A 13,927-nucleotide genomic window follows, 5' to 3' on the forward strand; every position below is an offset into this window, starting at 1 on the left:
GGCTCGGGCCGCCGCCCCCCCGCCCCCCGCGCCGCGCACGCGCGCCCGCGCCCCGCCCGGCCTCCCCCCGGCCGCCCCCCCGCGCGCAGGTCGGGCGCGCGCCGGCGCGGGAGGCGGGGGCCGGGGCGGCGCGGCGCCCAGGGGGAGGGGCGGGCCCGGCCCGGCTCGGCCCGGCCGCCCGCGCGCGGCTGCTGGAGCGCCCCGGGCCCGGCCCCGGCGGTGGCGGCGGCTCGAGCTCCCGGGGTGCGCGTCGCCCGCGCGCCGCGCCGCGGCCATGGCCCTGGTGACCCTGCAGCGCTCGCCCACGCCCAGCGCCGCCTCCTCCTCGGCCAGCAACAGCGAGGTGAGCCCCGGGCCCGCGGCCCCGGCCCCGCCGAGCGGCCGCCCAGCCGGGCCTGGGCCGCGAGTGCGGGGCGCGGGGCGCGGGGGCGGCGCGGGGCTGGACCCCGAGGTGCCCGGGGCCTGCGGGCGCCCCGCCTGGGCAGCGGGGCCGGGCGGCTGCGTGGGAGACTTGTGGGCCGGGGTGTCAGACCGGCGGAGGGTGCATGTGCGGGACGCTGTGATTGTGGCTCCATGTGCGGGTGACGGCGGCTGCGATGCCCGCCGCGGGGGGCTGTGCGGGAGGGTGTGAGTTTGACCCCGGTCTGGGGGTGCCCCCCGTCTGGGGGTGATGGTGTGTGCTGGTGTGATCCCCGTCTGCGTGTGACTGCGTGTCACCTCCATCTGGGGGTGACTGCAGGAGACTGAGTGTGACCCCCTTCTGGGAGTGACTGTGCGGGTGTCACCCCCATCCCAGGTTGACTGTGCAGGGGATTGCATGAGTGTGACCCCCTTCTGGGAGTGACTGTGGCTGTGACCCCTGCCTGGGGGTGTCTGTGCGGGTGTCTCGAGGTGACTGTGTGGGTGTGACCCCCATCCAGGAGACTGTGAGTGACCCCAGGCTGGGGGGTGATGGTGTATGGGTATGCCCCCTGTCTGGGGGTGACTCAGTGAGCCTCTGGGTGTGATCCATGTGCAGGTGTGACCCCTTCCTGGAGGTGAAACTGGATGTCCCACTGGGACTCCTAGTTGGGTGACTGCGTGACACTGGCACTGAGATCTGTCACCCTTTGGCTGGCTGACTCGGCCCTTCCCAGGTGCTGGGCTGGGGGCCTGTGACTTTCACTGTGCGGGACTGCGGCCTGTCTGCAGGGAACTGTACCCGGGGGTGCTGAGAGTGGGTGCTTGAATTGCCCCTGTGAGTGTGCGATTGTTTCCCTGACCACATACCCAGGGACTTCTCAGTGTGCGTGGCTGCCATGTCGCCATGCGACAGTGACCGAATGACCCCCGAACACTAGGTGACTGTGTCTCATGCGTGTGCAGCTCAGGCAGGGGCTTTCCTTTTTGTAATTTCACTCAGGGATGCATGTGCCTGTGTCTGGAACTGCATAGCTGAGGCCAGTCTGGGTTTCTGAGGCTGCCCTGTGTGGTTCTGCGTAGCACCCTTCTGTGCTTGGCTGGCTTCTCGCTGGGGAGCGGGTCTGTGCTGGGGCAGTTAAGGTCCTGGCCTAAACTCATATCCACAGCCAGACTGAGTGTTAACCTGAAGACCGAGCAGCAGGAGATGTGAACTGTTTAGAGAAGGGAGAGAGGGCTGGGGAGGAGCCCAGGAAGTGGGCCCCAGCTTCTGGGTGATTTAGGCCCCTTTGGGGCAGGAAGGGGGTGGTGCAAGGGGGAAGTTGACAGAATAACACAGCAGCAGCAAAGGTCTGTGTATGCCTCTGAGAGATGAGGGCCTGTCTGTGGTTTAGCAGCACTGTCTGTCCTGTGGCTGCCAATGGGGTAGCGCTTTGACCTATTTTGCCAGAACTGGCAGGGACATTTTCAAAGTGGCTGAGGATGCCATTAATAGTTATCTTGTCTACAGGCAGAAGGTTCTAGTCGCCCCTCTGCTTGCTGAATGGGGCAGAAGGACATGGGTAGTCAATGTTGACACCTGAGAAGTTAGGCTGCGGTAGCTTCTCTGCTCTCCGTGGAGACATCTGCTCTCCTCCATCATCCCCATCACTGCTGTCTTGCAGTTTACAAAGTACTTCCTTGCGCTTGATCTCATGTTCCCTTCCCAGAAGTATGTGAGATGAGCGAGCACTTTGGTTTCAGGAAGGGATAACACAGAAGGCCTCTCAGCTGAGGGCTCGGATTCTAAACTCTGCGTAGCCTGTGTTTACTTACACTTGAACTATTTGGTCTTAGACACAGCTCTACATTTTTATTACTTGTAAGCTGAAATATAATTCACATACCATAAATTCATACAATTTAGTGGTTTTTAGTACATTCACAAGCTCGTGCAGCCATCACCACTCTCTAATTCTAGAACCTTTTCATCAGCCCCCCAAAAAAATCCCCAACCCTTAGCCATTATCTGCAGACTCCCTCCTGTAGTCTCCCACCCATTTCTTACCAGTTCTAGGCTACCACTAATGTACTTTCTGCCTCCACAGATTTGCCTATTCTGGACATTTCATATGAGTAAAAGCATACATTATGTGGTCTTTTGTGGCATCTTTCTTTTAGTATAAAATTTTCAAGGTTCACCTGTGTTGTAGCATGTATCAGTACTTCATTCTTTTCATTGCTGTGTAATATTCCACTGAATGGACTGTTACACATTTTGTTGGACATTTGGGTTTCTTCTAGAGAAATGTTAAATTTTTAGATAAAGCATTATTTCACAAAGCATCAATAACCTGATAAACATAAAATAAAACTCAACCAGCTTTTATTTGACTTTAGTAAATCAGTTGTCCAGGTAGGGCCTGGGACAGTCCCTTAAAGGAAAGGCTTTATCCCAGCTGGGGTGAGACATGAAGAAGCAAGATGGAACTGAGCATACAAATACAAGTGCTCAGAGTCTGAGGATGTGGCTCAGGCCATCTCTGCCTCTGGACTGACCGTCCATGGCTTGCTTCCCCACTCTGGGCCTCAGCTCGTCTGAAAGGGCTGGCTTCTCTGTATGTGTGTTCTTTGGCACAGGTTGCTCTCTTGACTGATCTTGCATGCCTTTTATCCTGAGAATCTCAGAGTGACTGAGACTCAGATGGTTTTGTAGTTCTGTACCCCCCAGATCACTTCCTTGCTCATCCAAATGCAGAGATATTTAGGCAGCTTATTTCTGCCCCCGCCAGTCTGCTGCGCGCATGGGGCCCGAGGGAAATCACAGCCTGGCCAGCACAGTGACTTTCCTCCTTTTGTTTTCCCTCTTCTTTTCAGTCATTTATTTTCTCATTTATGTCACTTTGCTGTTAACCTCATCTCATCCTTTATGAGAACAGGCAGAGAGAACAGAATAGATAAATCAGTAATTTTCAGGAATGGATTGTAACTTTGTTATTTTTGACAAATGTTCATGGTGACTAATTTTCATGGGCAGATCTCCAGTCACATTTTTTGGGGTTGGATCAGGGTTTCTTGACCTCAGCACCGCTGACTCTGGGAACAGAAACTTCTCAGTTGTGGGGGTTGTCTTGTGTATGGTAGAATGTGTAGCAGCAGCTTGTCCTCTACCCACTAGATGCCAGTAGCACCCTCCAGAAAAATGCTCCAGATGTTGCCCACTGTCCCTTATTGAGAACCAGCTGAGATTCTCTTCTGAGTTTGTTGCTGTTGTAAGTTGGTTTGCTGCTGCTTCATTTTGGGACCGAAGCTCATGACCCCATGGCCAGCAAAGCCTGGCCTGGGTCGCTCCCTCAGTGTGGGGTAGGGAGCGCGAGAACTAATCGATGGGTCTCCAGAGTGTGTCTCTGCATAGTACAGTGAGTCCAGCGATGTGAACATGTTCTTGGCAACTGAGACTTTAAGGGAAATGACATATAAGGAAACCGATTTTACCATAGGCTGATAGAAACGAGAGTGGACCTGCAGCAAATTTCTGATCACCAAAACATCTAAATAAAGACCCATAACACTCCTGACATGAAGCAATAATTGGCATTCATTCATTCATTCATTCTTTCTTTCTTTCTTTCTTTTTCTAGCCCACTTATTTCTAGTTGGGTCGAGGGTGCTCAGAGCCTTCAAGGTCAGATCCAGTCCTAGACGGGACACCCCGCTGTTCTAGACCACATGCAACACACACCCATGAGCACATATGCTGGGACGCTTGAGACCCAGCAGGGAACCTCACGTGCACAGCTTTATGATGTGGGAGGAACCCGGGAACCCGGAGAAAACCCACGCAGCCCTGGGGGAACATGCAAACTCCACAAGCGAGTGGCCCATGCAGGAATCAGTTGATTCTTTTTATCAACAGGAATTAATGTTTTTTTCTCATCAATGTCATAACAAAACAGCATTACTCACGGCCTGCCACACTGTCATGCATCATCATCATAAATGTAGGCACTCGGGAGCCTCTGCTGTGCTCATTCCCTGTTGAAATCGCCAGCTCTGGTGCCTGGCCCCTCCTGCGTGCGTCTGGTGCCCCTGCCCCTTGGCCTGGGCTCCTGTCTGGTTTCTGTCCTTGATCAACCTCACATCTCTCCCAGCCATCACTGCTTTCCAGGTTTCTCTTTCCCATTCAATGGGCTCCTCTGTGTAACATACAACACATGCCAAGTCCCAGCGGCACAGTCAGTGGGGGCTGGGGAGGGGACTTCTTCTCATTTCGGTTTTCTTGAAAGAAAAAAAAATAGTGATGGGGGCTTGAATCCTAGTTGCTTTTGGGGCCTGATCTCTTGACCTTTTGACTTTTGGAAAATAGCAAACTCACTTTCTCTCCTTTTATAAACAAACCATTGGTCTCCCAAGTTTTATATAGAACATTTAAGAACCATCAGGAGCTTTTGACACACACACACACACACACACACACATGGCCTAATCCTGGCCATCCTCCCTGGTGAAAGACTTGCATGGAATGGTGTTTTTAAACCCAAATGTTGGGACTTGTAATCGTGTTGATCACTCAGCTCCTGCCCAGCTCGAAGGAGGAAATGTCTTCAAACAGCCCCCTCCCCTTAAAAAAGAAAAACAGGATAAGATCCAAAACCACCCTGGAAAGTGGAGCACTCAGGGCTAAAAGTGGGTTGTGTAACAATGCCAGCTAGCAGGAATCGCTCCACGGACTGTGGCGGGAATGTGGGTGAGCGCTGGGAAACCCGAAAATTCCACCGGGAAGTCACTCAAAGGAGCAGCAGAGCAGGATGGGCACGGGAAGGGCGTGGCTGTTTAAAACGGGCTTCCTGGACATCTGTGTGTTTTTCAGACACCAGAGCAGAAAATGCGAGACTCGTGTCTCGGGCTCTTGCTGGTGGTGTCTGTGGTGTGACCCTCTGTTTCTCTCTCCGCAGTTGGAGGCTGCCAGCGATGAAGATCGAAAATTAAACCTCAGGTAAGGAGGCTTCATTTCCTTCTCGAGGCTTCTTTCCAATCAGGTAAGAAATACTCTTGGGGAGAAGAACCTTCCAAAAGGAATATTCGCATTTCTTTTGGGAGTGCTTTAAAAATTATACCAAAAGCATATTCACAAGTAGCCTTTAGAAAGTATGCATACGTTGAATGAGAAGCATCTTTACTAACACTGAACATTGAGAAAAGAAGGAAAGTAATTCCCATTTCACCGCCTTGCTTTGCCATTATGAGTCTTTTTATATACATTCTTCCAGATTTTACCTCTCCTTTAAAAAAAAATAATCGTCGTAATAGGCTCTCACTTTTCCATCCTGCCTCTGGGAAGGTATTCCCTTTGAGGTAAGCACATTGCTGATTTGAAACAGACATTCGACCCCTAAGTTTATTAATTCAAGGTGTAGGGTTTTTTTTTTTTTGTTTTGATTTTCCTTGTGAAAAATTTTTAGCCATGCTCATTAAAAAAAAATTCCTTAATCTTTATGTTGTAAGTTGCTATATTCGTCTATGGACACCCACACCATTTTTGTTTTTCTTTGCTAAAAACAAAGACCTTTCCTTTGGTATTTTGTTGGTTTACAGAAGATTTAGCACATTATATAGAATGTAATCTTTTGCACCAAGGGACTGGTCTTAAACTCTGACTCTCCAGAGTTTTAAAAAGTAAACAAAATTTCAAGGATGTTCTTCTTTTAAAAAAAAAAATGTCTGTTTGGTCTTGTGAGGGGGAGGAAAATTAATTGGAAAAGGAAATATGTGTCAGAAACTGGGGTCAGCGCTTCATTACCAAGACCAGGATGTCCCCTGGCTTCGGCTCAGGGGCAGAAGGGGTAGCAGGATCCGCAGTCTGGCTTTGAGGGCCTGTGTGTGGTGAAGGACAGGAAAACATCCTCTTTTACTGTGTGGCACTGTGTCTGTAGGTGATGTGCTTAGAGAAATCACAGCCTGCAAAAACAAAGGACATGTCCTACCGCAATGGCTTGAGGAAGCCTCAGCTGCCATGACACATTTATTCTCTCGCCTGGGGTGTTTGGTTCCTCCGGGCTTAGGTCAGGACCTGAAGGTCCGAATCAGCCAGACTCCCGTGTGGGGGCAGTTTGGAGGGAGAGAAGTGGAAGTTGTGGGGGAGAAGGCCTTGCTGGACGCCTGGGTCAGAGCAGCTACGGCAGCAGGAGGCTCTTCTGCCCACCCCCTGCCCCGCCCCCCAGCTTCTCTCTAGCCTTCCCCTGGAGCTCTGGCCTTGCCCCTCTTTTAGGACTCCTGCCTAGGAGTTGGCATTCAGCTCTCACTCAGCTGGTCTTTAGGGTGTAGCACTTTTTTTTTTTTTTTTTTAAAGATTTATTTATTTATTTATTTATACATGCACTGGTTACAGTCAGAAGCGCGGAAGGGTGAGAGAATTCACCAGAGCCAGAGGGTAGAGCGGAGCAGGCAGATTTGCTGAAATACACTGCTGAGGGGAGCATCGGACGGCAGGAGAGGTCTGCACGCCATGTGGGACCCTCGCCGGTGGCCGGGGATTGAACCGGTGCTGCAGAGGCTGCTGGTTCAACCGCTCAACTGCTGCACCACCAGGGGAGGCCCTTTTCAGTCGCTTTTACATGGCTCACAGCATAGTGCTGGCAATTGTTTCAGATCATGAGAACTTGCAAAGAGCAGTGATAGGAACTGTGTGTGTCCTTGTGGTCCAGAAAAGGCCCTTTCTCGGCCCCGTAGGGAGCTGGAGAGGACCTGCAAAGGGAAGGGCGGGAACTCACAGCTGCTCTGTATGTGGCCACTTTGAATCTGCACAAGAGCCCCAAGGGGCATCTTCCCAGTTACAGGTGCAGAGCCCGAGCCCCAAGCTTGCACATGGAAGCCCCTGAATGGAGGCGAGGCCTGTGCTGCCTGTAACACCTGGACGCCCCGTGCCCCTGGCTTTTTGGAGACCCATTTGGTGGTTCAGTGGAGTCATCTGTCTCCAGGGTGCAGATGAGGGAGCTGACCTGAGTCACTGGGGTCAGAGGCAGCTCCAGGCCAGAGCCAAGACCTCTACTAACTCTGGTGGTGTCCCTGGGGGTCACAGCCTTCTGATGATCTCTGTGACTCTCCCCTGCTCTCAGGAGCCCCAGTGCCACTGTGACAGCCAGGAGACCCTCATCACCTTGATGCCCACTCCCGTGTTAGGCAGAGGACACCGTCCTGCCTTCTACCTTTCTGAACAAATGTGAAATGTCTGGCATTCTGGGCTGAGCTTTCACCGGAACCCGTTCACATTCCTGTGTCAGTTTGCATTTTCAGTTCTTTGTTCTCTAAGCTTCTGGAGAAAAATATATGGGATCAGCCAGTGTTTTTGCTTGTCTGGGGGGACAAGCATTAGAAGGTTTCTCTGATTGATCCTGAAGGTAAATGGACAGGACCTGGTTCTAAAGGCTGCCGGCAGCAGCACCACCAGGGACAGTAGGCTGTTCCCCTGGTCTCCCCTCTGTCTCCCCTTAATTGATAGTTTTGTCTTTCAGGTCATTCAAGAAGTTGTCTTTGGCTCAACCAGAGCTAGTGATGTCCTGAGCCCCAGGGACTGGCTCTTCTGTCTTCCTTGCCCTTTTCCTGGCCCCTGGCAGCACCGCTCAGGTCCTGGTTCCTGCCTGGTCTCAGGGTCCATCGGCCCTCACCTTACCTGTGTTCTTCTGCTCCCAGGTTGACATCTCACAGCACCCCGCTTCTTCCTCCAGACCTCCACAGCCCTTGCTCACCACCCCCATCTCTGCCCTGTGGCTCAAGCTGCTTCTCACATGGGGTGACTCCCGCCTCACCATGCTCTTTTCCTGAGCCAGTCAGTTCCTTTCTCACCCCCCAGCAATCCCCACTGCTGGCTCACCCCAGTCGTTTACAGCTTCCCTGTTCCAGCAGGTAGCACCCCTGCCTTATGTAGCAGGCACCCCGCTTTCATCTCACTCTGGACCACTGATACTTCTTTACAACAGGGCCTTAGTTCTCTGCCCACACGTAGCATTTCAACAGTGCAAATTTATTAATTTGGAGCCTGCGGCAAATGGCAGACATGTACGCAGAAGAGCAGGTGTAGGGGCGCGAGCATGGGCTTCGGCACCAGGCAGACCTGGCTTCAGAATCTGGCTCCTGCGGAAGTGGCTGAGTTCCTTTAGCTGTGTGGGGCTCACCTGCAGGACCTTGCGGGGCTGTCAAATAGCTTGTGTGAAGCTCCTCGCCAGGAGCTGGCCCTGTTGGGTCTTCGTGGTTCCCGTCGCCCTGGCTCACAGCCTAGAATTAGAGGGTCTGATTCCCCGCAGGTGCTGTGTCGGGCCAGGTCCAGCCCTGAGAGGGCATCCTGGGGTGTGCTCTGAGCCTGCACCTCCTGAGGTGCGCAAAGGAAGACTCACTGTGCAGTCAGTGTTGTGGTTTGGGGAGTTTCTCTGAAGGCCTCTGGGACGCATCTCAAATGGGAGCTGATCTCTCCTGCAGAGGGAAACTGGCTGAGGCAGGCCCGGCCCTCGCTCTCCCTCCCCACCTCTGCGTGTGCAGATGCTGCTGGCCTGCAGTGCCCATCTCACCAGAGGCTCCGGTCCTCCCCAGGCCTCCTTGCCACTGTGAAGACGTGGCTTCTTCAAGCCCAGCAGGAGACTCTGCTGCCCCATCCCATTCCCTGGTCCCACCACACACAGAATAGGGACTTCAGCCAGGGCCCTGCCTGCACCAGGGACCGAGATCATGGGCCATTTCAGAATTCTGCCCCCCCCAGCCTCAGTCTGGGCATCCTTGAGATGCCCCAGTCCGCTGTTGAGAAGATGTTCATCTGCCCCAGTCTGCTGTTGAGAAGATGTTCATAGAAATAGGTTTCTGTTCAGTGTTACTAAGGTAGCAGGGGTGCGTTACCCAAAGGTGGTGCCAGCTGAGGGGTGCTCCGTCCTCATGGGAAGAGACCAGGAGCACTGGGAAGGCCACCGGGTTTGACCACCATGCCAGAGCCGCCATGTTCTCTCCAGCCAGCACCCACATCCTTGTTCATTTTGGCTTCTGAAATACCACCTCTGTTGTCCCTTATGTCATTTCTCCACAAGCTCCCCGTGAGGCAGGGACTAGCCTGGGTTTGCCTCCCTCCCCCCACCCCCATCATCTGTCACCTCTCTGGGCTGTTCCATGACCAAGCGCAGGCCTCAGTTTCCAATGGGCAAAGTCATGCCCAGCTGGTAGGGTTGTTGTCAGAATTAAATGTGATAGTCTCACAACTCTCTTCTCCCATAGCAGACACTCAGCAAATGTGCCCTGCCCGTCCCTCCTCTGGGCCTGGCTTCGGTAGGAAGTGACTCACGACTCTTCCTTTTTCTTTCCTTGGGCATTTTCCTCTCCTTAGTATGTCCTTGGGCCTTGCTTTGTAGAATATTCACTTCAGTACATAAATGTTCCCTGCTGTCAGGGCTGGCTACGTAATTTGTAGAGCCTACAAGGAATATTGTGGAGGCCCTGTCTTCTGTTTCACACTGAGGAACTCAAAAGTGTCTTAGAGGACAAATGAGATACAAAGGATAGAGATTTTTCCTGCAGTTTCTTACAGTTTGGCCACAGAGGCATTGTTAGACCAATCCCAGGACCTCTCTGGCCTGATCTGTCTGCCTTTGAGCCAATTATTCAGCATTTTTTTTGAACACCTACTATGTGCCAAGCTTTGCACTAGTTGCTGGAATATGGCCATGAACAAAACAAACATAAATCCCTGCTCTCATGTCTGATGTTCTGTTGGGAGAAGACAGTAAGACACATAAGTACAGTGCTGGTGTGTGAGTAAGTGCAAAGGAGGAAAAGTGAAGCAAGGATGGGTACATGGCAGTGAACCCCTCAAACATGCTCTCCTCTGTACATTATTTCATCTCATCCACACAAAAATCCTGCATGAATGGGCCCATTTTAATTCCCATGTTGCGGATGAGGGGACTAAGCCTCAGAAAGGGAATGACCCTGAAGCCACATAGTAGGAGGTCCTGAGCCAAGGTCCCATGCTCCATGGTCTCTGACTCCTAAACGTGTACTCTCAGCCCCAAAATTCCAGAGCCATCTCTGGGAACCCCCTTCCCTGACGGTTCACCACCTCTCTCCAGGAGGACCTGATGAACTTTGCTGCCCATTTTTCTGCTCAAACCCTGGAGGTTCCACTGTGAGCTGCGAGCTCCAGGCAAGTCCTGTCCCTTATCTGAGGTCTGCGTAATGCAAGAATGTCACGTGTCCTCTCCCCTAGCGGTGCCTGGGCAAAGCACCAGGACCTCACAGAGCAGCTTCTGTCTGTTACAGCTTCGGGTGCCTGTAGGTGCAGCCCCGGCGCTGGCACTTTGTGCACTTGATCTCTTTTTGTTGTCACCACAAGCCAGCAAAGTGTGTGTGTGTGTGTGTGTGTGTAGGGGGCGCCGGGTGAAAGCAGGCTCTGACTCAGAGACCCGCGTGCTTCCTTTCTGCTCCCTCAAGGAAGCATGCAGATTTGTGTTTGACTTTGCCCCTTCCCGTCCCCACCCCTTGGGCTTCACTGGCTTAAACATTGGTTAACATAAGCTTTTAGAATCCTGCAGCCATTATACTGTGTTTCTGTTCCCTTGGGTTTCATTCAGGTATTATTCCTGGCATTTGTTGGAACGATTGATTTCAAAATGAGAACTTGCCTTCGGCATGTGTTAAATTATTTTCTCATCAGAAAACTCATCTACGGGTGGGGAGAAATGAGGACAGAGGTGAAGAGTTAATTTGATCCTGTTGGAGTTTAATTAAACGTATTATTAAGGTAACTTAAAATGAATTTTGCTTGGAGTCTAGTAGGTTTCATTAAACTTTGGAAATACCGGTACTTAGATGTCTGCAGAACGCTGTGGGACCCACGCTTAGCACACCAGAAACACTCACGCTTTCTTCGTAGGTGACAATGGTGCTGGTGGTCACCCCCTTGATAAATGGAGCAGAGTTCTGAGAGGGAGTCAGAAAGCCTAGCTTCTGTTCTGAGATGTGTGATGTGCTGTGCAACCTCTGGCAAGTCACTAAACATCTCTGAACCTCACTCTCGCCTTTTTTTTTTAAATTTATTTATTTATGCATCCAGGAGCTGGGGTACAAGCCATAGATGCAAGGGGTGAGAGGATTCACCAGAGACAGAGTGGGGAACAGAACAGGCAGACTGACTGAAATACACTGCTGAGGGGAGCAGCGGGCAAAACAGGAGAGGTCTGCTGTGCCATGTGGGTTTTACCCTGGTCAGCTGGGGATCGAACTCGTGCTGCAGAGGCTGAGAATTGCTTCATAGTGCTGTGCTTAACCCCTTGCACCACCAGGGAGGCCCTCTCACTCTCACCTTTGTAAGAAGAGGCACAACCACATTATGGTTTCCAGATCCAAGAATGAGAGTCCTCAGCCCCCCTCCCCATCTGGTTCTGTGTCCCATTGTGCTTCTCATCATTCACCGTAGATTAGTGACTGTCAAGCCTTGTCCTTTTTTTCCCATACTGAGTGAGAGCAAGGTCAGATACTTTGGGAGTGTCTGGCCTGGTCAGGGTTAGGGTTTGACTCCCAGGTGAGAGAACTAGTTTGGCCAGTGAGAGGCAGTGGACCCTCTTCTCGTACCAGCCTCCTTCTAGACTGAGGGTTGAGCTGCCCACATTCGACTTAAAAAGAAAAGTCTCGGCCTTTTGAACTCCTCCTCAGCTGAAGTAGTGCTGCGGCCAGGTATCTGGATTTGAATAGCTGATTAGAAAATTCCTTAAACCAGGGGAACCTCCAAAACAGAGGTCTTGCTTCAAAGAAGGCTGTAGCCAGAAAATGGGATTAATCAAAATAGGATTAATCAAGGTGGGGAGGAGCTGTTTTCAAGATGCCTGAGTGATTGGGCTAGGGGTGAATCTGGCCTGGGGGGCTCCCACCTGGGGTTCTGGTAAGCGCTGGTGGTATTTCCCGTGGCAAAGGTGGTGAGCTGATGAGGACGCGTGCTGGTGAGAATGGAGTTGGGCCGGCCCCGAGCAGGGGTCTTCCTGCCCCCTGACAGCCTGCTGGCCGTGACCTTGGCCCAGCCAAGTGCCCTTCCCACAACTGAGTCCTTACTTCAGGGCCCGTGCGAGGCCTCGAGAGAGTCTTACACTGTGTAGGGTCTGGTCCTCACTTGATCCCGCTTGACACGTGGCTCTGTCATCTCCATCTATGGCGCCCGCGAAGCCCCTCCCGCTGCCCCTCCTGCCCCCCCACCTCCACATAGACTCCAGGTACTTGCACCACAACAGTCCAGCTCACGAAGTGGAACCCAAGGAGGAACCTCCGATGCTTGGCTGTGTCCCTCCAAGTTCCGCCGGGCCTGGGAAGCATCCTGTCTTGCATCCGTTATTTTCACTGATTTCTTTCTTTCTTTATTTTCTTGAATGGCCACTTTTGAAGTCTTCTTAAAAAGACTTTGTTGCAGAGAAGGCTGCTGGAGGTCCCGAGGTATTGGGAAACGTGTTGTCCCCACACTTGCTGGCAGAAATAATTCCCAGTCAGGGCCCAGCATGTGCTGGCCATGAGTTCTCAGTTGGTTTCCCCAAATCTGGGAGCGCGCTGGATCCCCGCAGGGAGGTCGGGCTGGTGTGGGTTGGGGAGAGCTGGGCTGCCCTGGAAATTGCTTTCCACTTCCTGAGGTCCAGCCTGCCCGGCCCGTGCCTGGCCTGTTGTGTGTGAGAGTTTGGGTCTGAGAGTGAGGCCACTGGACAATAAAAGAGCTCCCTGGGGAGCCTGCACCCCAGTGCTGGGTACCCCTGGGCAGGCCCCCCAAATGGGGCGTGAGGAAGAAGTAAGTGTCTCTCGGGAGGCAGTGGAGGCGATTCTTACTTAGTCTTAGGCTGGCTCCTTGACCAGCTCAGTCAGTGCATATTTTGGGCCTAGACGTGTGTTGCATTCAGTGCCAAATTCTGGGGCGTCCATGTTTAGTGGAAAAAATAGTCCTTATGTTCCAGAGGTGGCATGTATGTGTTGTGTCTGCCACCGCTTTGTCCAAAAGGGATTTGCAGCAGCCTATAAAATTCACAGACAACAGTGTGATTTTAAATCAGGAAAGTGGGACATGGAGAAGTAGAGGAAAATAAGATGAATAAGAAGGCTACAGATCTGACGTCGCGCTTCCTGGGAGTAAAAGCAAAGAGAGAAACAGGAGCAGCTGCTTGGATTCTTGGTGTCCTTAAAACACCGCCAAGTCGGTTCCTTTGAACTCGGATGGGTGTCTGGGGTTCTCATAAACAGACCCAGTGTGATGGGCGGGCAGGCAGGTTGTCTTCGGTTGGGCCCTGAGGCCTGCAGGGAAAGCTGGTGCTGTGGCCCGTCCCACCAATTAACCTGGGTATTTGTGGTCTTGGGAGGTGAAGTCAGTGGCAGTGCTTGGTGCCAACCCTGCTGGCCGCCCCGAACATTGAAAACAGGATGCTGAGTCACATCCTGCAGGCCTGCAGCATCCTGACTCTGCCTGCCCTTCACAATGGGAGGCTCGCATGGGCAGGTTGGCCCCCCACCGCTGCAAGAGTGGTCTCCCTGGCAGGGAAATGCTAAAATT

General features: G+C 52.5%; 1 protein-coding gene across 1 annotated transcript in view; it reads left to right on the forward strand.

Annotated features, from left to right (window-relative positions):
- The first annotated feature begins 274 nt into the window (after positions 1-274).
- Positions 275-13,927, forward strand: part of SSH1 (slingshot protein phosphatase 1) — a 56,781-nt gene continuing 43,128 nt past the window's right edge. The window contains exons 1-2 of the mRNA XM_037511007.2: positions 275-343; positions 5,334-5,374. Coding sequence (XP_037366904.1) covers positions 275-343; positions 5,334-5,374 — 110 coding nt within the window. The remainder of the gene's footprint in view (positions 344-5,333; positions 5,375-13,927) is intronic.

The sequence above is a fragment of the Talpa occidentalis genome, unplaced genomic scaffold (assembly GCF_014898055.3).
Source record: "Talpa occidentalis isolate TD23 unplaced genomic scaffold, MPIMG_talOcc4v2.1 talOcc4.14, whole genome shotgun sequence".
Taxonomy (NCBI): Eukaryota; Metazoa; Chordata; class Mammalia; order Eulipotyphla; family Talpidae; genus Talpa; species Talpa occidentalis.